The sequence below is a fragment of the Hevea brasiliensis genome, chromosome 13 (genome assembly GCF_030052815.1).
Source record: "Hevea brasiliensis isolate MT/VB/25A 57/8 chromosome 13, ASM3005281v1, whole genome shotgun sequence".
NCBI classification, from domain to species: domain Eukaryota; kingdom Viridiplantae; phylum Streptophyta; class Magnoliopsida; order Malpighiales; family Euphorbiaceae; genus Hevea; species Hevea brasiliensis.
Genome location: NC_079505.1, coordinates 90,251,418 through 90,270,583, shown reverse-complemented (window position 1 = coordinate 90,270,583; position 19,166 = coordinate 90,251,418). Strand labels below are relative to the sequence as shown.

General features: G+C 32.1%; 3 protein-coding genes across 4 annotated transcripts; 2 read left to right on the top strand and 1 right to left on the bottom strand.

Moving 5' to 3' along the window:
* Positions 1-2,180: 2,180 nt before the first annotated feature.
* On the bottom strand, positions 2,181-5,763 carry LOC110659622 (probable potassium transporter 13). The gene is made up of 10 exons (XM_058132876.1): positions 5,722-5,763; positions 5,079-5,310; positions 4,730-4,978; positions 4,565-4,615; positions 4,122-4,382; positions 3,997-4,049; positions 3,787-3,901; positions 3,371-3,625; positions 2,747-3,269; positions 2,181-2,658 (listed from the first exon to the last, which is right to left on the bottom strand). The coding sequence occupies exons 1-10, from the start codon at positions 5,761-5,763 to the stop codon at positions 2,268-2,270; spliced, it is 2,172 nt and encodes a 723-aa protein (XP_057988859.1). The 3' UTR covers positions 2,181-2,267.
* A 4,268-nt stretch (positions 5,764-10,031) lies between these two features.
* Positions 10,032-12,897, top strand: LOC110659551 (acetylornithine aminotransferase, mitochondrial). 2 transcript variants are annotated; one of them, XM_058132877.1, is made up of 4 exons: positions 10,032-10,177; positions 10,317-10,768; positions 11,328-11,762; positions 12,193-12,897. In XM_058132877.1, the coding sequence occupies exons 2-4, from the start codon at positions 10,328-10,330 to the stop codon at positions 12,730-12,732; spliced, it is 1,416 nt and encodes a 471-aa protein (XP_057988860.1). In that variant the 5' UTR covers positions 10,032-10,177; positions 10,317-10,327; the 3' UTR covers positions 12,733-12,897. The 2 variants fall into 2 exon arrangements, with proteins under 2 accessions (XP_057988860.1, XP_021673200.2); XM_021817508.2 differs by having other exon boundaries at positions 10,097-10,768.
* Positions 12,898-14,502: 1,605 nt separating this feature from the next.
* LOC110659623 (uncharacterized) lies at positions 14,503-17,664 on the top strand. Its single transcript, XM_058132875.1, has 3 exons — positions 14,503-14,907; positions 15,241-15,429; positions 16,387-17,664. Exons 1-3 carry the CDS (start codon positions 14,728-14,730, stop codon positions 16,918-16,920), a joined length of 903 nt encoding a protein of 300 aa, XP_057988858.1. The 5' UTR covers positions 14,503-14,727; the 3' UTR covers positions 16,921-17,664.
* The last annotated feature ends 1,502 nt before the right edge of the window (positions 17,665-19,166 follow it).

Below are 19,166 nucleotides of genomic sequence, written 5' to 3'. Positions count from 1 at the left end.
TTTTAAATAATAAAAAAATTTAAATTATGAGTGAAGTATATAAAAATAATATTTTATCTATTGTTTTGAAACCCAAATTAATTTAGCGATTCAATCAGAAAACTCAAAAATTGAGCTTATGATCGATTCAGCTCACCCTTATAAACCAGAAATGATTTACATGAGAAATTCTTTATTATATAGGCAAATAAAATGTAATATAATTTACAATCCAACCTATAAAAATTTATAAATATTTAATTGTAATCTAATTTTTGTTTTTACTCATTTCACAATATCCAAATTTTTTTATTGTTAAAATAATATAAAAATAAATAAAAAATATTTTTTAAATAATTATCTTCATGTATAAAAGAATAAAGTAAAATAACTTAAATTATTAATAACAAAAACGTTGCACCGTTATATATATATATATATATATCAAAAATAAATTTGAAATTAAAACTGTTAAATATACTTTCCATTAATTTGTTGCTTTCTCTCGTCAATCATTCGCTTTAGCTGACTTTTAAATCGTTGCTTCATTTTGTGGATAAGGTTATTCCTCTTTTGTTGACATAAAAAAAAATATAAGAAATAGCGATGAGTGAGAGATAAAAAAAAAAAAACTAATAATTTAAAATATTTAATTTAATGGCATTAAAATTATTTTAATATTATGATTTTTTTAGATAAAAATTTTATTTAAAAATTGAATGAATAAAAAATGGCTAGAAAATGAAAATAAAAATATAATAAAAAGATTTTTGTTAAATTTGGCTGAGCCAGTGGGCCTGGTGGGTCGCCACATGTCTAATGGCTTTAAATGGCGAATAAGCACAGAACAAACAAGCCACAGGATATGCAAAGATGGGTAGTTGAGAGTTGAAATTGAGAATCAAATTGATGAATATCATAGTCCGCAGAGTTCCCAAGCTTGATCAGTCCCCTTTCATTTCAATAATTCAGGTTCAATAATGGCGTTATCACAAGGAAAATGAGTTCATCCTTTTCCATCAACGCGTTCATACATATATAATAATAATATTCTTTTTACGTCTTTCTTCATTTTTTTTTTATTTTTTATTTCTTTTTTTTTGCGGCCAACTCACCCATAATTATTCCCAAATCCATAAACATTTAGAAAAATTTAGATATAACTCCTTAAATATATATTCATTAAATATAAATATGAAGTTTTTTAGTTTTTCTCTCAAATATTAGGGTCTTATGCTTTTATTACTAGAGGCTTATCCCTCTCTAGTGGGGGTTTTATTTTTGTTTTTATTTCTTATCTTTTTGTTGAGCTTTTTGATCGTACAAAATGCAATATGTATCTTTTATTTCTTTTAGTTAGAAACTTTGAATCTTTAAGTATAAATAATCTTATATCGAGCTTAATAGTACAGACTATTCTTCAATTAAAGTTTGGTGATTTAATCTTTTCTGCAGATCATAAATATAGCAATTTACAGAAAAATAATATTGAAGAAGATGTTTAAAATGAAAGAAATATTAATTACTACTTGAAAGATTATTATACTCTGCCTAGATTATCTTTGAATGGAAGTTCAATTGTCTATATATGTATATATTAATGAAAATATTATACTATACCTACATTATGACTTTTATAAATGTCCAAATTTTTTCAAAAAGAAAAAAAAATAATATCCTTTTAGTCAAGAAATTATACATCAACAAAGTACATTTCTTCTGACTATAATTACTCCTCTAGATTGATTTGAATGTATATGAAAAGATTATACTAGACTTACATTATTATTTTTATGAATTGCCAAATTTTTTTAAAGAAAAAAAATATATTCTTTTAGTCAAGAAATTAGACATCAACAAAGTACATTTCTTCTAACTATAATTACTCCTCTAGATTGATTTGAATGTATATGAAAAGATTATACTAGACTTACATTATTATTTTTATGAATTGCCAATTTTTTTTAAAGAAAAAAAAATATTCTTTTAATCAAGAAATTAGACATCAACAAGTACATTTCTTCTAACTATAATTACTCCTCTAGATTGATTTGAATGTAAAACTGAAAGGTAAATGTAATATTTAATTTGTTAAGAGAAAAGTTGGGATCTTTGGTGTAATATTTTTGATGAATATGATGAAAAGCAAACATATTTAAGTTGTTGATTCTTCCTTTTTTATTTTCTTAATTTTCTTCCCTTCCTATGTTCGTTCATATGTACAGAGATGTTGCCCTGAAAATCTGTGTATACGTACACTAGGTTATTAATGGGAACTAAGAATGCTATTATACTCGATAAACTATGCTCACTTCAACAAGAGAGGTTGTCGGAATCCCAAGCGCAGTTGCAGGGCTCCTGCTATTGCGTTTAAGAAACCCATAAACAATGTCAATGGCAAACTTCTTCAAGAAGCATGATGCTCCACTTGCTCTCACAATGGTATTGCCAATTATGTAAGCCACACCTGCTTCTTTTGCTTCCATCAGTTCTCCAACTTCCTGGCTTGCTTCCATATTGATTTGAAACCTCAGTTTTCTTGTTCCAGTACCACCATTCTGAGTTGGCTCTGTCATTGCCATTTCTTCGCTGTGGCCTTCGCATTTCAGGAACCTTGACATGTTTTCAATCATATGAGTTTCCAAGTCATGGCTGTCCTTCACATCCTTGTACCCGTATCTGACCAGAGCAATCAAGCAGTGTGTCAACAAACTACTCTTTCATAATCATAAGAGCAATTTAATTAGGTGAAACTTAAAAACTTTACCTAACAATGCACTGGAACAGAGAGAACTCTGGAGGTCCTATCCTCGCAATATGGAAACGGTCACCAACTGGAACTTTTGGGATCATCAAAGACTGAAGGGTCACGAATATGAGAATCTGATGGAATGCAGGAAAGTTTGTGACAAAATGAGCGAACATTGGGGGGGCACCATTGGTAACATCGGAGTAAACAAGGCAAATTCCTGGAACTCTTACTATTCCCAGGTTTGATCCTAGGGTCAGCAGGCTGTCCAAGCTAACCTTGTTCTCCAGCTCAAACGCCAGTTTTTTTGAAGTTCCGTAACGCCATGTTGACATTAGAGACAAGATTAGGAGAGAGACCACCAGGGGAAGCCATCCTCCTTTATGTACTTTGGCGAGGCATGCAGAGAAATATGACAATTCCACAAATCCAAACACCAACACAAACAGGAAAGCCCATAAAACATTTTGATTCCACACAGTACTAATGATCAAAAACATCAACAAGGTTGTGGCGAACATAACTACAACCACAGCAAGACCTGTACATAAACAAACAAAATCACAAGGCTTGTTTTTAATACGCGCACTGTACGAAATTAAACGGGAGAGAGAGAAATGGAGAGAGAGATGTAATTCAAACCGTATGCATTGCCAATCATAGCAGTGTCTCTGAATCCAATAACAAAAGCAAGACACAACAACATTAGCATCCAGTTCACCTCTGGTATGTATATCTGCCCATGTATATTATTTGATGTGTGTACTATCTTTACTCGTGGGAAGCAACCCAGAGCCCTGGACTGACTAATGATGGAGAAAGTTGCTGAAATTATTGCTTGGCTACCCACCACAGTTGCCAGAGTTGCAATGAGAAACACTGGCCAAAATATTACCTCTGAAAGGCATAAGAAGAGGAGGAAATGGAACACAATTTGAAAATTATCTTACTAAAAGAACTCGATCATGCTCCAATTTAAAAGGAGCATCCAATTCTTTCACAAGTAAGAGCATCCTTGCAATTTTCTAGTCTATTAGATTTATATCACTCAAACTTACCTGGGATAGCCTTGTAAAAACTTCTCTGGAGATCATCTTTGTGCTTGGATAGGTAGGCAGCTTCACCCATGTAAGCCAGAACCAAGCAAGGATACACAATTACTGTAAATGCAACCTACTTGAAGAAGGCAAGGATTATTCATTATTCATGTTTCTTTAAAATTAATTCGAGAGTAAAACATAAGAAGTTGGTGGTGGAAAATAGATTACCCTGAGAGAAAGTTGTGAGAAATGGCCAAGATCAGCAAACATAGCTTCCGTGCCTGCAGATCAGCCTTTACTATAAGAGAAGCTCAATTGACTATTAAATTTGATAATTTTTCCTTGCAACTAACCTGTAACACAGAGAACAATTCCTCCTAGTGAACTCCATCCACTTTTTCCAGTTTTCTGGAAAAATTTATAGATATGGTATGGAGATAGAGAATTGATCACACCAGGGTTCCAATGGAATATATTATAAATGCCAACTCCACCAAGACATAGCAGCCAAGCTAACAAAATTGGAGCAAACAGAAACCCAACCCTATGTGTTCCATAGTGCTGGAGTGCAAAAAGCCCCACCAAGACCACACAGGCGATTGCCATGGTATAATCTGGGATATACAAACATGTTAGTTAAAAGATAATGCAAGAAGGGAAATGCAACTCATAGTTCATGCATCCTTTCAGTGAACTTGCCAATCTATACATTAAACAATTGCCAAGATTTCATATGAGGCAGAGATAACAACTCGAGATAAGGAAAAATCAGATGAGGATGAGTACTATAGCTTACTCTCATGTAAATGTGGCACCTTAATTTGGATTCCATATACTGCAGATAAAACTGTAAAACAAAAATGGCGAAGCATTAAGAACCAAAAATCAGCATAAAAAGCACAAAAATAAATAAAACTCATCACTAATGAAAATACCATAGTGATCTGATAGGAACTCATACCTGACATTGTTGGGGTCAGGATTCCATCACCGATAACCATGCTAGTCCCCAGCAGAACAACTAGCAGCAACACAACTCGAGAAGAATGGTGCTTCTCAAAAAATTCCTTTATAAGCAAGCTAGTTCTTGTCTCCTTGGTAGGAACACAAGATTCATGAGAAGATAAACATCCATGCCCCATATTAGAGCTCTTCAAAAAGCCCAAATTGGAGCGTCGGCAGAGTAACGAATACAATGCAAATGTTCCGCCTGTACAAGATTCAAGATAGCTCTAAACAAAAACTGAGCACTGATCTTTTGCATTAATAAGAGGGCTAAAAGAATATATTGGAAGGGTATATGTGAGCACCTTCGCCATTGTCATCTGCCCCTAACACAAATATTATGTACTTGCAAAGAGGGATGATAGTCAAAGTCCAGAAAACTAGAGAAAGTACACCAAAAATCTCATGGTCCTCCTCGTAGAGCTGTAAACTCCCAGAAAATGTGCTTTTAAAGACATAGAGAGGGGATGTACATAAATCTCCGTAAACAACCCCAAAACTCTGGTAGGCAAGTAACAGAGTGGTTTTGTAGAGCTTCTGCATATAATTCAAGAAAAATAAATAAATAAAAAATTGAAATACTGATCAAATTTCATGGAAGAAATAAAACAGAGTTAACAGAGACAAAATACTAGCAGGGAAGAACTGTCACATTCGCTTTACACTGCAGCCCATTAACACTAAATCAATTACCACAATCAAAGTGACATCAACTAATTGCAGAAGAAAAGAATCAAGAATTGGAAGAACGTGAAGGAATATCTAGTTGCCTAGAAAAGGTTACGAAAAGAAATCCAACGTTGAACTGAAGTCTGTCATATACAAAGTTTTTAAAAGCAAAAGCAACAAACCTTTATTTCACTCTCAGGAACCAAACAAAAAGCAAAAGAACCATGTATACAGTATCATTTGGAGAAAAACAGAGGAGACCATGCAAATATTACTTACCAGTCGAGACTCCCTAGTTGAAGAGCACGATTCTTGAACCATTTTCCGGCCTCTATTATGTGACTCTTTAAAACTTCAAGTTAAACTAAAAAAACTTCCTGGGATAGCTAATAACACTGAATTGTTATTTATGCGTTTGGATATCAATTGCCCCGTTTGATATTGGGTTTGAAGTTCAAAACTGTTTTTAAAACTATTTTTTTCTGAATAAAAGTTTTATTTTAAAAATAATCGAAAAGGATAGTTTAGAAAAAATTATTCTATTATTTTAATATTTTTACATCTAAAACTTATTAAATTTAATTTTAAATTATTTTTTAATACTCTCTAATTAATATATCTAAAAAAATATTTTTTTAATAGTAATTTTAACGGTAATACCAAACAAGCTCTATATCTTGGCAAATAAGAGATAAATAGCCCAAATAAAGACAATAGAGAAAGGAATGTATAAGAACTGATGGGCCATATCCTCATTGTGATCTTCTTTATAAAAGTATTAGTGGTATTTTTAGGGCTGAATATTTGGTTTAAACCGAATCGAATCATCAAAATCGAATTAATCGAACTACTATATTTTAGAAATCGAATCGAACTAAAATAAATGAAAAATCAAATTGAACTGAAAAAGCTCTATTTCGGTTCGGTTCAGTTTGAACCAATCGATTTTTGAGTTTGGATGAATTTTTTAATTTATATTTGATTTTTAAGTTATTTGGTCTGATTTTGGTCTTAGTTTGAACATAATAATCATTAATCAATGAAATTAAACAATTTATATATATATATAATTATATATAATTCATAAATTTTTTATAAAAATAAATCAATTTAAAAATGAATAATAAAGTGATTCAGCTCGGTTCAACTTATTTTTTTCTCTCCAAAATGGAATCAAACCGAAATTACTAAAATTTTTAAAATGTAAAATCAGATTATTTTAAAAATTAAATTGAATTACCAAATTATGACAATTTGAGTGGATTTATTCTATTCAAACCGAATAGTGCTCACCCTTACCTTCAGATATTAAAGGATACCAAAAAGAGGAGTTAACAAGAGAAGCCACTAATCATAGAAAATGACACGGTAAAGTAAAATGACGCATAAAATTTCAAAGAAAGTTTTAAGTCCTAACTTTCTTGTGTTCAAATCGCTTGGTGGGTGTCAAAATTCTGCTTGTTTACTTGCATTTCTGCCCTCGATTTTGATGACTTTGTTTGGTCAGATACTTCTCAATGGCCAGATGTCACTAGATTTTTTCTTTTGCACCTTAAAAGGAAGGATATTAAAAAAAAAAAAAAAAGTACCACTACACAAGCCTATCAATTTTTATTGTGCACCGCGAAAATATGTAAACTGTAAAGAAATAAAATAAATACATAAAACATTAATATTTACATGGTTTACCCTTTTTACATATAGCTATATACATGGGCAAACCATCTTTTACTATCAACAATAATAAATCATCTACTACACCACAAAGAGTATCTTCAAATGGGCAAAAACTCTCTCATCGATGGACAAAAATTTATTTCTCTTATAATTCTATATATTTTCTCTACCTTAGGCTGAAGCCGCTCTCCACTGCAATGGGTAAGTGCTCCTCATCAATGAGGGACATGGGCGATAAACTCACTCTATAAACTATAAACTAAAAGGCAAAAACATTTTCACCATTTAATTCCTCAAATCTTAATTTAATATGATTAGGAGTTCCACTCAATTTAGGAATAAGACTAAAATAAAAGCTCTACTTATATACTCTTTCCAAATCTTATTTTTGAGTTATAATTCTAATAGTTCTAAACAAATTTTTTTTTTCCTTTTTGGGTTTTCAAATATTTTTCATGTTACATATAATCTTCATAATATTTTTTAATCATAGAGATTAAGGTTTAATTGTTGTTGTATAATAGATTAAAAAAATAATGAAATATTTCCCAATCCTTTGAATGTTGCTGATCTTTTCCAAGGTTCATGGCAAAATCACTTTCAGGAAAAGCATTATTCTGCAATTAGATTTTACGCAATCAGGTTACAGGGATATCCCCTTGGACTTGGTACTAGTACTGCTTTAATATCAGGAATCATTTGGTGTTTTGGTAGGCTATAATAGCCACTTTGTACGGGGAAGAGATACCTGAAAAGGGTCGAAAGGTACAGCGTATCTATCTGGAATTCTTGTACGATTATTGTACAAACTCAGGCTACCTGCCTGGTTGACCAAACATGGTGAAATTGTTCCATTTGTCGGTTAGCTAGCCGAGTTTTCCTATAAAGCCTTGCTTGCTGTTTCTTCTGGTACAAATCTACAAAGGGCAAAGGCTTGCCTCTTTATTGCCGGTTTAATAAGACGACGGTTAAGAGCTAAATATGTTGTGAAATTTATTCAAACGGTTGGTGCCCATTAACTTTCTCATATGCATATGCTTGTATATACATCAACGTCAAGTTCTCCAACACATCAGAATTCCATTGCTGACCTTTTTTCTCCTGCTAGAATTCACCATCATCAAACGTCAGTACCTTGACTTGTTTGTTTGGCTTTTGTAGATGGCCCTTGAATTCTTCTTCTTTATTTTCCTCATTTAACTGAAAGAACGGAGGGGCAATTTAGCTTTCTAACTGACATCTCACAAGGTAAACACTAATTTGATATACATTTCAGACTAGTGCTTAATGATTTTGAAAGACAAGTGCTTAATGATTTTGAAAGACAATTCATGTTGAATTTCCAAATCATTGACAAATTAAATGAACGAGAATGAATTTGATCTTCATTTGTTGATATTATGAAATAGATACCACGATTATGGATACACATATAAATATTCAATAATAAATATCATTTCTCCTAACAAACAAAATCATAATTGCCTAATACCCTTTTAACTTGAAAAAGGATTGCTAGACACGAACAAACTCGTTGATTTGCCTAACTTGGGCCATGAAGAGTGGAATATGCCCGCAACTTTCCATGTAGGCAAACATGAGGCCCAGAACAAAAGAATATGGGCTTTTCTGGTTTGCCAAGTGTTAACTCTCGGTAACTTCGTAGAAACATCCTAATAGATTACAACTACGTGCAATTTGCCATCTCTTTTTTATGCTACTTTATTCCTTGTTGATGAGAGGGGCTTGGATCAGGCACACATTTCTGACTTCTATAAGCAGCAGCTTGGACACTAGCAAACCATCAACATTGTAATTTGTCTCCCAGAAAATCCCCAAGTTTTTGTTGTTGCCCCCTCATATGTGATTACTGATCAATCCCTTAATCTCTATCACCTGTTGTTAATTACTTATGCTTGCAATATGTGCATAACCAGTGCTTCAAATTAAAGAAACTTAAAAGCATAAATCTGAAACAAATTTAGCTGTAACTGCAAGCTCTTTGCCAACTATCCTTTAAAAAAGCAAAAGCATTATGTTTTTCCTTGTCAAATAGACGTCAAATTTAGTGCTATTATGAGATGCATGCAACTTGAATAGCTTTTTTTCATAATAATTGAAAATTTTGGTAATTAATTGTTCTTAATTAGTATGATGTAATTTATTATTTTTTATAAGCATTTTTAGGGACGAATTGGCGATGAAATAAATTGTCGTTGAAAGTAGTGTATTTGGCAAAGAAGACATTTCATCGCTAATTGTCTCATACAAATAAGACTTTCTTACTTGCTTAGAAACGAAAATGTCATAAAATAAGATATTGTAGTGTTTAAAATTTTAGTGATTAAACTTTTGTTAAGATTTGAACTCTTGATTTTGTATGTAAAATTTGCATGAGAATTAACTACATGCCAATATTCTAACTATTTATTGATTAATTATTCTAATTTCTTTTAGATAAAAAGGATGCCCATTTTATCATCTCTCAAAGATGGATGATTAATTATTAGATTACAAATTCTAATTAGGGTTTGCAAGTTATCAGAATGGAACTTGCTCTATAGAATCAACACGAAACAAAAGGGATAAAACAAACTAATGTACTATATATTATTACAACTTGCAAGAATATGATTTTCCAAATCTCTATTTTCCACATAAAGGAAATAGAAGGGTATAAATGTAATTGGCCAACTGCAATTCATTATGATCCATTGACATACGATGACGAACAAAAGATGAAATCAATTTCTAATCAACTTATGAGTTCAAAAGTTCAATTAGTGGAATTAATGACGAATTGATCATTTTTCTTATAAAACATGAAAGAAAAAAAAGTTTTTTTTTTAAATAAATTATTATTTAATTTGATTTATTATAAATTTAAATTTATATATAAAAATAGTGCGATACATATATTTGTAATTTTATATTTATAATGAATTAATTTTTTTTTATTAGTATTGAAGTAGTATATGCTTTAGGATCCAAGAGCCTGGTACTTGTTCAGTAAATTAACAAGAATTGGGTGGGTGCTTGAAGTCTGACAATCTATAAGGTAGGCACCTGAATCTTGCTCCTCTTGCGGTTCCATCGAGTGGGAAAAACTCATTTCAACTTTATCTTTCATTGGTGCTTGAAATATATCGGTATTTCTGCACTCCGCTGCTGATATATGATTACATTTTGAGTTGCAGCTTTAAAGGAAATGAGTTCTTCTTTGCAAATTTGTTCCAACGCTACAATCTCCCAATCGCTTAATCTCCGCCGCTTGTTCGATCGAGACAGAGAAGAAAGGCAACGACAAGTAGTCAGATTCAACTGCCGGAAACCATTCGCCATCTCTTGTCTTAATGTGGACGTGAAAGCACCTGATGGTGCCGGGAAAATCGGGGTGGGGAGAGAGAGCAAGGAGGTGATGGAGGCGGAGGGAAAGGTTATGGTGGGGACGTATGCTAGGGCGCCGTTGGTGTTGGCCAGTGGCAAAGGTTGTAAATTATATGATGTTGAAGGACGAGAGTATTTGGACTTGACTTCGGGGATTGCGGTGAATGCCTTGGGGCATTGTGATCCTGATTGGGTTAAGGCTGTGGTTGATCAGGCTAATGTGTTGACCCATGTCAGCAATGTGTACTATTCCATTCCTCAGGTTAGATGATTTCCATGATTCCCACTATTTTGATTTTCCATAATAAGACTAAGTTTCATGATTGTTTGTTTGCTCAGTTAGAGAATCTTGGTTTTGAATTGGTTAACTTTTGAACACCAATTTTCAATCCAAACGGAAGTAAGCACAGTTGGGGGACCAAACTGTCCCACTTTGCATCGAACTGGAATTAAGAATTAAATATCTAATAAATATGAAGAAACAATCATTACCCAAAGTAAAGTTTACATAGGCGAGTTTTCCAAAAGAGGGGAACTTTTTTTCCCCTTATTTTTTATGGGTACTAAAATGATATGTTCACTGTGTAGCCTGGTCTTCAGGCATTGCAGAGTTTAAAAGTGTGTTATGTACTTATATTGAAACTGAATCATGCTATTCATAATTTTGGTGAAACACTAGCAAAAATATGCTGTATACTTTAAATCAGCATTAGAATAGTTCCAATTTTGTCATTCATGTTATGCTTGTATGGCTGGATTTATGTGAATTGTTGCTATGCCTTTTCCATCCATGCTAAGAATTAGTTGTAATATTGCTGCAGGTGGAGCTTTCTAAGCGCCTAGTAGCTTGCTCTTTTGCTGATCGTGTGTTTTTCACAAACTCTGGAACAGAAGCAAATGAAGCAGCTATCAAATTTGCTAGGAAGTACCAGAGATTCTCAAATCCTGATGCTGCACAGCCAGCCACAGAATTCATATCTTTTTCTAATAGCTTCCATGGGAGGACAATGGGTGCTCTTGCTCTGACAAGCAAAGAACAGTATAGATCACCTTTTGAACCTCTGATGCCTGGAGTGACATTTTTGGAGTATGGAAATATACATGCGACAAGAGAATTAATTCAACGTGGGAAAACTGCTGCAGTTTTTGTTGAACCCTTACAAGGTGAAGGTGGCATCTACAGTGCAACAAAGGAATTTTTAGAGTTCTTGCGTGCTGCTTGCGATGATGCTGGGGCTCTCCTGGTTTTTGATGAGGTACTGTGTGATTTACAGCCAACATCAGGATAAAACAGAATAAAATTTGGATTTTTTTATCAATGTTTTGAAAGTTTCTATATGTGATTTCATGCTCTCATTGTGGAGGCACATTCTAGTTTTACTGTTTGGTTTTCCTAATCATAACGGTACTTCTTGTGCTAATTTGGAATTGGCTTAGGTCCGGTAGTTAAAATTAGAATGAGTTCATATTGGATTTTTTTTAATGTGATCAATTTATCAGAAATAAACCGCTTTTTTTTTGTCAGGAAAAAATATACAAATCATCAGTGTTAACTTACAAAACATGCTGCTTTGGCATGTTAAATATTATTAACTCTCCTTGAAATTCATTTTTGGCAATAATTTGTTTATGTTCATCAAATAAATAGAAAATGGACTCTCTAACTCTATGCTTGTTGCTCTGCAGGTGCAATGTGGTTTAGGCAGGACTGGGTGCCTATGGGCTCATGAAGCATACAGTGTCTTCCCAGATATAATGACACTTGCCAAACCACTCGCTGGAGGCTTACCCATTGGAGCTGTGTTGGTGACAGAAAAAGTTGCTTCAGCCATAAATTATGGTGATCATGGAAGTACTTTTGCTGGTGGATCTCTTGTCTGTAATGCTGCCCTTACTGTTCTGGAGAAAATCTCAAAACCAGCTTTCTTGGCCAGTGTGTCTAAAAAGGGGCTGTACTTCAAAGAAATTTTAAAGCTGAGGCTGGGTGGAAACTCACATGTGAAAGAAATTCGAGGACAAGGACTGATTATTGGAATTGAGTTGGATGTACCAGCCTCGCAACTTGTGGATGCATGTCGAAACTCTGGTCTTCTTGTATTAACTGCTGGTAAGGGAAATGTTGTGAGGCTTGTGCCTCCATTGATCATTACAGAGCAGGAACTTGATGATGCAGCTGAGATCCTGCAAAATTCAATGTCAGTACTTGATGAGAATGGTTCAAAATAGGAGGGGAAGAAATTGTAGCCTTCAGCTGCAGGTAAAAATTCTTCGCACTTGGTAGTATTGATTTGTGATATTGTAGCTCGTGCACAATCAAAATGCTATAATTTGGTTCAAGTTCTGATTAGAACCATTGAGAGATAATGTTATTATTGAATTAATTCCTTAAAACATGTTGAGGATTTTTTTTTTTTTGCTCGAATCTGGACTGGAACTCGGGGGGATTCTAAAACCACTAAGCTAAGGCTGAATGGTAAAAACATTTTGGCGATGGGTAAAAATTTATTTATTGTGTCTCTATAGGTTATAACATTAATTAAATTCCCTATTCTCTTCTTAAAGAGGCGAGACTTTTACTTTGCACAGATTCTTGAGGAAACACCAGCCCATTTCGATCATCTGCCACCCCTCTTTTCCAACTGGGATTTTCTTCATAATTCGCCAATATTGCCGTTTTGAGATGTGAATTGAATGTGAATATTAAAACTATATTTTTCATGATAAAAATTTAAAATTCTTAAATAAAGTATTATTTGTCCTTCACGAATCACTTATCAACCGTCCACATAAGGCAAATTAAATTGAATCCATGATTTACATAATTCAAATAATTTTTATTGCAATAAATTCTTTAACCCATTTCTCTAGTAGTTGAAAAGGAATATTTTTCCATTAAAAATAAATATTTTTGGTTTGCAAAGGAGAAAATGAAATCGTTAAAAAAAAGAAATCACTTGCAGTAGTAATGGACGATCAAAAAGATACCCTAGGTTTGGGGTGACCATTGGTTCAAATCGAATTGAATCGAATCAAATCAAATTAAATCATGAAAATTGAATTATATATTTTAAAAATTGAATCGGACTAAAATGGATGAAAAATCGAATTGAGTTGAATCGCTCTATTTTAATTCGGTTCTGTTCAAATCGATTAGTTTTGATTTTTTATTATTTTTTAATTTAGACTTGATTTTCAAGTTATTAAGTTTAATTTTAACCTTGGTTTGAACTTAATAACAATTAATCAATGAAATCAAACAATTTATACATATAAAATTACATATAATTCATAAATTTTCTACAAAAATAAATTAATTAAAAAATTAATAAAATTATTCGATTCAGTTTAATTAATTTTTTTCTCTTCAAAACTGAACCAAACTGAAATATTTAAAATTTTTATAATATAAAATTAAATCAAATCTAATTGAATTATTTTAAAAATTGAATTAAATTACTAAATTAAAATAATTCTATTTAATTTATTCAATTTAAATCGAATAATGCCAAGATCTCCGATTAGATCACGGAGAGTAGTTTTTTTTTTTCTTTTGCAGAGGGTATATATATATATATATATATATATATATATATATATATAATATCAATTTAATTCTTTATTTTTTTTCCAAATTAGCAGACATGTACTCATCAATAGGATTTCTGAATAATATTTTTTAAAATAATTAAAAAAAATTATTTCTTTAAAATTTTACAGTTAAATATATTAAATTTTAAACTAAAATTTATTGAATGTTTTTAACTAATATAAAATTTATTGAATGTTTTTAACTAATATTTTTAAATCGTTAGTATAATATTTTATTTTTTTAATAATTCATAGTTTCACCTACCAATTTTAAAATTTTTCTTTTTTTTTAAAAAAAAAAAGCAAACTGAACATTACACGTAACGCGCGTTAAAAAATAATGCACATTAAATTCAATCATTAATAAATCAGAATTCAAACCCAAATCGGTAGATTCAAGAAATTCCGTGTCTCGTATGCGTTATGCTTCACTAATCACAATGCTCTAAACAATTGCTTTGCCTCTCTCTCTCTCTCTCTCTCTCTCGCTCTGTCTCTGATACTTTTCTTCTTCTTCTTCTTTGTCTCTGAAGTTTCCTGTCTCAATCATTCTCTCCAAAATCCTGTTTCCTAGCTCTGGTTTTCTAGCTTTCATTTTCCGACGCCGCATATTGGCTTTTCATATCTCTGCTTATGGCATCTACTCCGTTGAACAAGATCGATACGGCTCACCAGATGTACAGAGACGGAAAGTACGAGCAAGCGCTTGGCTTTTACACACAGGCACTTTGCATGGCCAAAACCAAGGCCCAGAAGATCGCTTTGCATAGTAACAGAGCTGCTTGTTTTTTGAAATTGCACGATTTCAAAAAGGTGCCTTTCTTTTCTATATATTCTTTAATGAGTAATGATGCATCCTTTTTTTCCTTTTCTTTTTTCTCTGAATTCATTGGTTCCTAATTGGTTTATTTATTTCTTATGCTTTCTGTTGATTCTCTCTGTAATTTCTACTGCAATTTGGTGAGTGATTACGAAAAAATTGTCTGGGTGGTGTTGGTACTGCAAATCATTTGTGGTCCGAACGGAAATTAACAGCAATTAGAATTTGATTTAGAAATAAACTAGTTTTAACAGCATCTTTTTGCATTTTCTTGAGGTGGAATTGATATGCCCTTCAATTAACGATAGCTGATACTTTCATCATAGGCAGCTGAAGAGTGTACATCGGTGCTCGAGCTTGATCACAAGCACGCTGGAGCATTGATGTTGCGGGCGCAAACACTGGTCACCCTCAAGGAGTACCACTCAGCCCTCTTTGATGTCAACAGGCTTATGGAGTTGAACCCTTCATCAGAAGTTTATCTAAATCTTGAAGCTCGGTTGAGGACACAATTGGTATCCCATCCTTGTAAATTTTTAGTCCTTGTCTTGTGTGTTTTTTATTTTATTTTTTTGTTTTTATCATATATGTTAAAGGTGTAATTTAGAATATGAAATCAATATGGATCCTTGGATGGAGATTATGTGTGAGTCCCAATGATCTGGTATAGTCTTGTGAATTTTACTTGAGTTGAGATCTGCATCACAGATGATCCAGGATAGAAAGAAAAGAAGGGGTAGACCTAAACTGACGTGGAGGATAGTAGTATGACCTAGAAACATTATATAATTCTGAGGATTTATATAGCCGACCCTAATAAATTTTTGGGATAAAGTCATAGTCGTTTAGAGTGGAGAGAAAAAGAATTCATATAGCCGACCCCAATAAATTTTTTGGATAAAGGCATAGTTGAGTTGAGTTGAGTATACGTTAAAGGTGTAATTTAGAATATGAAATCAATATGGATCCTTGGATGGAGACTATGTGTGAGTCCCAATTATCTGGTATAGTCTTGTGAATTTTACTTGAGTTGAGATCTGCATCACAGACGATTCTTTTATAGAGTTTACTCTACTTTTCCATTTAATTTTTTCTATTAAATGAATGTCATCAAATTATAGATGTCCAAGAAGATGTTGCCTTCTGCCCATATCCTGCTTTATTACACTGACATGATGCCATTTGTGTCTTAAGCCTTTTCCTTAAACTACATAAATATGCTTAATGTTTAGTGTTGCTTAAAAACTTCAACTAGGATCAGGGTAAAACTTTTTTGCCTTAGAAGTTTGCTTTTGATGAAGATGTGTGGATATGGAATTTCATCTGTTGCCCACCAATCCCTAGGTTTCTTAATCAGCAAATTGTTGGCAAATCTAATTTAATAACTGACGTCTTCAGCTAACATTGCAATTTTGTAATTATTGATCTCCTGCTGCCAGTTAAAGAAATTATTTTGTTTTGCTTAAGGAAAGTCTCTGGCTCCAATACCTGAATCTGAAGCTGAGTTGGAAGAAGAGGAAGAAAAAGATGAAGCAGAACCATGTAGACACAAGGAAGAACAAGGTGGAGAAGAAGATGCAGCTATGGCAATAGCAAGAACTAATCAGCAAACTGAACCTTGTACAACTACTGTTAATGCTGAAGTTGTGCTGCCTAAAATATCAAAGAACAATGGGGCTTCTGAAATAAGTATAGAGAAAAAGTTTGAGCCTAGAAAGACCATTGCTGCTGAAGTTATTGCCCAAGCACAGCGGAAAGTTGAGCCTAGAAAGACTCTTGCTGCTGAAGTTATAGCTCAAGCACAGAGGAAGAAGGAATCACCTGACCAACATTCCAAAGGATGGCAAGCAATTCCAAAACCAAAGGGCCACTCTGCTTTGGATTATGCTCGTTGGGACCGAGTTGAGGATGACTCAGGTGAAGATGATGATGATGAAGACGATGAAGATTCTCTGCCTCAGTATCGGTTCCGTGTAAGAACTGTTGGGGTACGATCAGTGAAGTGAAATGAGATGTGCAGATTATTGACATAAATGGCTGAACTTATCAATCACAATGACAAGTTGAAGTACTCACTGTTTGGAAAGTTGAGGTTGGAAAATCTCTGATAGATGTCACATGCATTAAGCTCGGAACTGATGGCCAGATGATCATTCTAACTGTGAAAATTTGGAAGGATGGATTTTATATCCTGGACTTGAGCAAGTTTTGGTTTTCTAACATCTTTCTCACTGTGGCTTTCTTATGATATGTTGCTAAATGATGACATTTGTGAACCGAGGACTGATGAACGGATGATCTTTTTAGCTGGGAAAATTGGGAAGAATGGATTTTGTATCATAGACTCGAGCAAGTTTTGCTGTTTCAACATCTTTCTCGCTATGGCTTTTTCTCATGCTATGTTACTAAATGAAGACGACAAGTATCAACTGTACTCCAATGGATAGAACCTGAGGTTTAGGTAATTATTGTTATTAGCGATGTAATTGCATTCCTGCCTTTATAAATAATGACACAGTCGGAATGTTTCTTCTAGTCACCATTGATGGAAGGGCAAGGTGTGCTAAAGTGCAAACTATCTTTGTAGGACTTGCTTGCTAGAGGAAATTTGTAAGTTTCAAACCCTTACTTCTTAACAGACTAACAAGTCCGTGTTGGTTCATGTGTAATCAACAATTTGTTTTGTTTATTAATTACAATCTCGAAAGATCAATTTACAAAAATCTGAGCTTTAGCTTTCAGTTGTTTAATGTGAGTTTAGATATGATTCCCACTGACAGTTGAACAAGCTGTTTTCAGCCTCGCCCTACTTTCTGTACTTGATAAGAGAATATAATGTAGCTATTTCACAAACACATGAGAATGATAAAATAAGCGAACATGCCATTAGATTTTTTTTTTTTCAATTTTTTTATCTTAACCTTCTAGTTCTTGGTAAGATGAGGCAATTGCCTGCGTACAGATTTTTTTTTTATTTATATTTTTTTTGTCTATATCATTTCTGAATAAAAGTTTTCGGTTGGCTATATTTATATATATTTTTTATGAAAAAACTATATTATTTTTACATTATAATTGCTAAATTTTTCAAAAAAAAAAAAAAAAGGCAATTTTTTTTTTCTTATGTATTGTAAATTGGGTTTTCTTGAATGTTAACGTGCCAAGAACATGGTCTTTTTGTTCACATATTTGATAAGTCATTTAAATTTTTTCAATCCTCCCGATTAAGGTGTAAATAAATCGAACAAAGCCAAACTTCTAATAATTTAAGTTTGGTTCGTTAAATATTTTCAAACTTAGTTGAATTTGAGTTTAATTTGTGTCTGAGCGAATAAATTGAGAAATTTTGATTAATTTTTATATAAAAATAACTTAATTTTTATAAAAAGTTAATTTTAAATTATAAATAACTTTATTTAATAAATATATTTTATATATTCATTATATCATAAATTTGAATAATATATTATTTTAAAATAAAATAATAAATATTTATAATATAATAAATATAATAATTAATATAAATATTTTTAAAAGTCTATTAAATGAGTAGCTCACAAATTTTAACTAATTGAATATTATTAAATTTGAACTCAATTCATTTTTTAAACTAATCAAATCGAATTGAGTTTTTACCTCAAGTAGCTCGTAGATTCGTTTTGAATTGTAGTTGAAGATTTATTGAAACTTCTGGATATGCGAAAATCCCCAAATTAAAGAACCATTATTCTATTTGTGTAATAATTTCTCCTTATTTAAAAATGCTATGGAAATTTTTTTATACCAATAATCACACGAACGCCTACAAAATAAATTTTTTTTCCCAAATAAGATTTGTGTATTTTATTATGAAGGATAAATAATTGTAATGAAAATATATATTTAACAGATAATTCTTTTCTTTTTTTAAAGTATAGTTCTCTATCTTATAAAATAGGGAGGATCATATATATACACTTTATAGTTTTTTTTTTTTAAATCTCTTATATATGGGTATGGTGTGAACCTTTATATTTTAAGATAAATTATTATTTAAATCTCTTAAAAAGTTTTTTTAGAGATTAATTCATAATCACTAATAAATCTTATTATTTGATTATCAACTTCATTAATTTTTAATATTGGATTTTACTAATAATTTAGTTACTCCATCTAAAAACAAGTATTTCGATTAAATTTGTTGAAAAATTTTAGCTCTGTTTATATTTATATTTTATAATTTAAATAATAAAAATTTGTATTTTTTTAAAGA

What these genes read in the sequence shown, in the direction of transcription:
- LOC110659551 (XM_058132877.1), top strand. Translation starts at nt 10,328, where the DNA reads ATGAGTTCTTCTTTGCAAATTTGTTCCAACGCTACAATCTCCCAATCG. An exon ending in TGTACTATTCCATTCCTCAG is followed by an intron (nt 10,769 to 11,327) that starts GTTAGATGATTT and finishes ATATTGCTGCAG; the next exon opens with GTGGAGCTTTCTAAGCGCCT. An exon ending in CTCTCCTGGTTTTTGATGAG is followed by an intron (nt 11,763 to 12,192) that starts GTACTGTGTGAT and finishes GTTGCTCTGCAG; the next exon opens with GTGCAATGTGGTTTAGGCAG.
- LOC110659623 (XM_058132875.1), top strand. Translation starts at nt 14,728, where the DNA reads ATGGCATCTACTCCGTTGAACAAGATCGATACGGCTCACCAGATGTAC. An exon ending in AATTGCACGATTTCAAAAAG is followed by an intron (nt 14,908 to 15,240) that starts GTGCCTTTCTTT and finishes CTTTCATCATAG; the next exon opens with GCAGCTGAAGAGTGTACATC. An exon ending in CTCGGTTGAGGACACAATTG is followed by an intron (nt 15,430 to 16,386) that starts GTATCCCATCCT and finishes GCTTAAGGAAAG; the next exon opens with TCTCTGGCTCCAATACCTGA.
- LOC110659622 (XM_058132876.1), bottom strand. Translation starts at nt 5,763, where the DNA reads ATGGTTCAAGAATCGTGCTCTTCAACTAGGGAGTCTCGACTG. An exon ending in GGCAGATGACAATGGCGAAG is followed by an intron (nt 4,979 to 5,078) that starts GTGCTCACATAT and finishes AATCTTGTACAG; the next exon opens with GCGGAACATTTGCATTGTAT. An exon ending in AATTGTTCTCTGTGTTACAG is followed by an intron (nt 4,050 to 4,121) that starts GTTAGTTGCAAG and finishes GCTGATCTGCAG; the next exon opens with GCACGGAAGCTATGTTTGCT.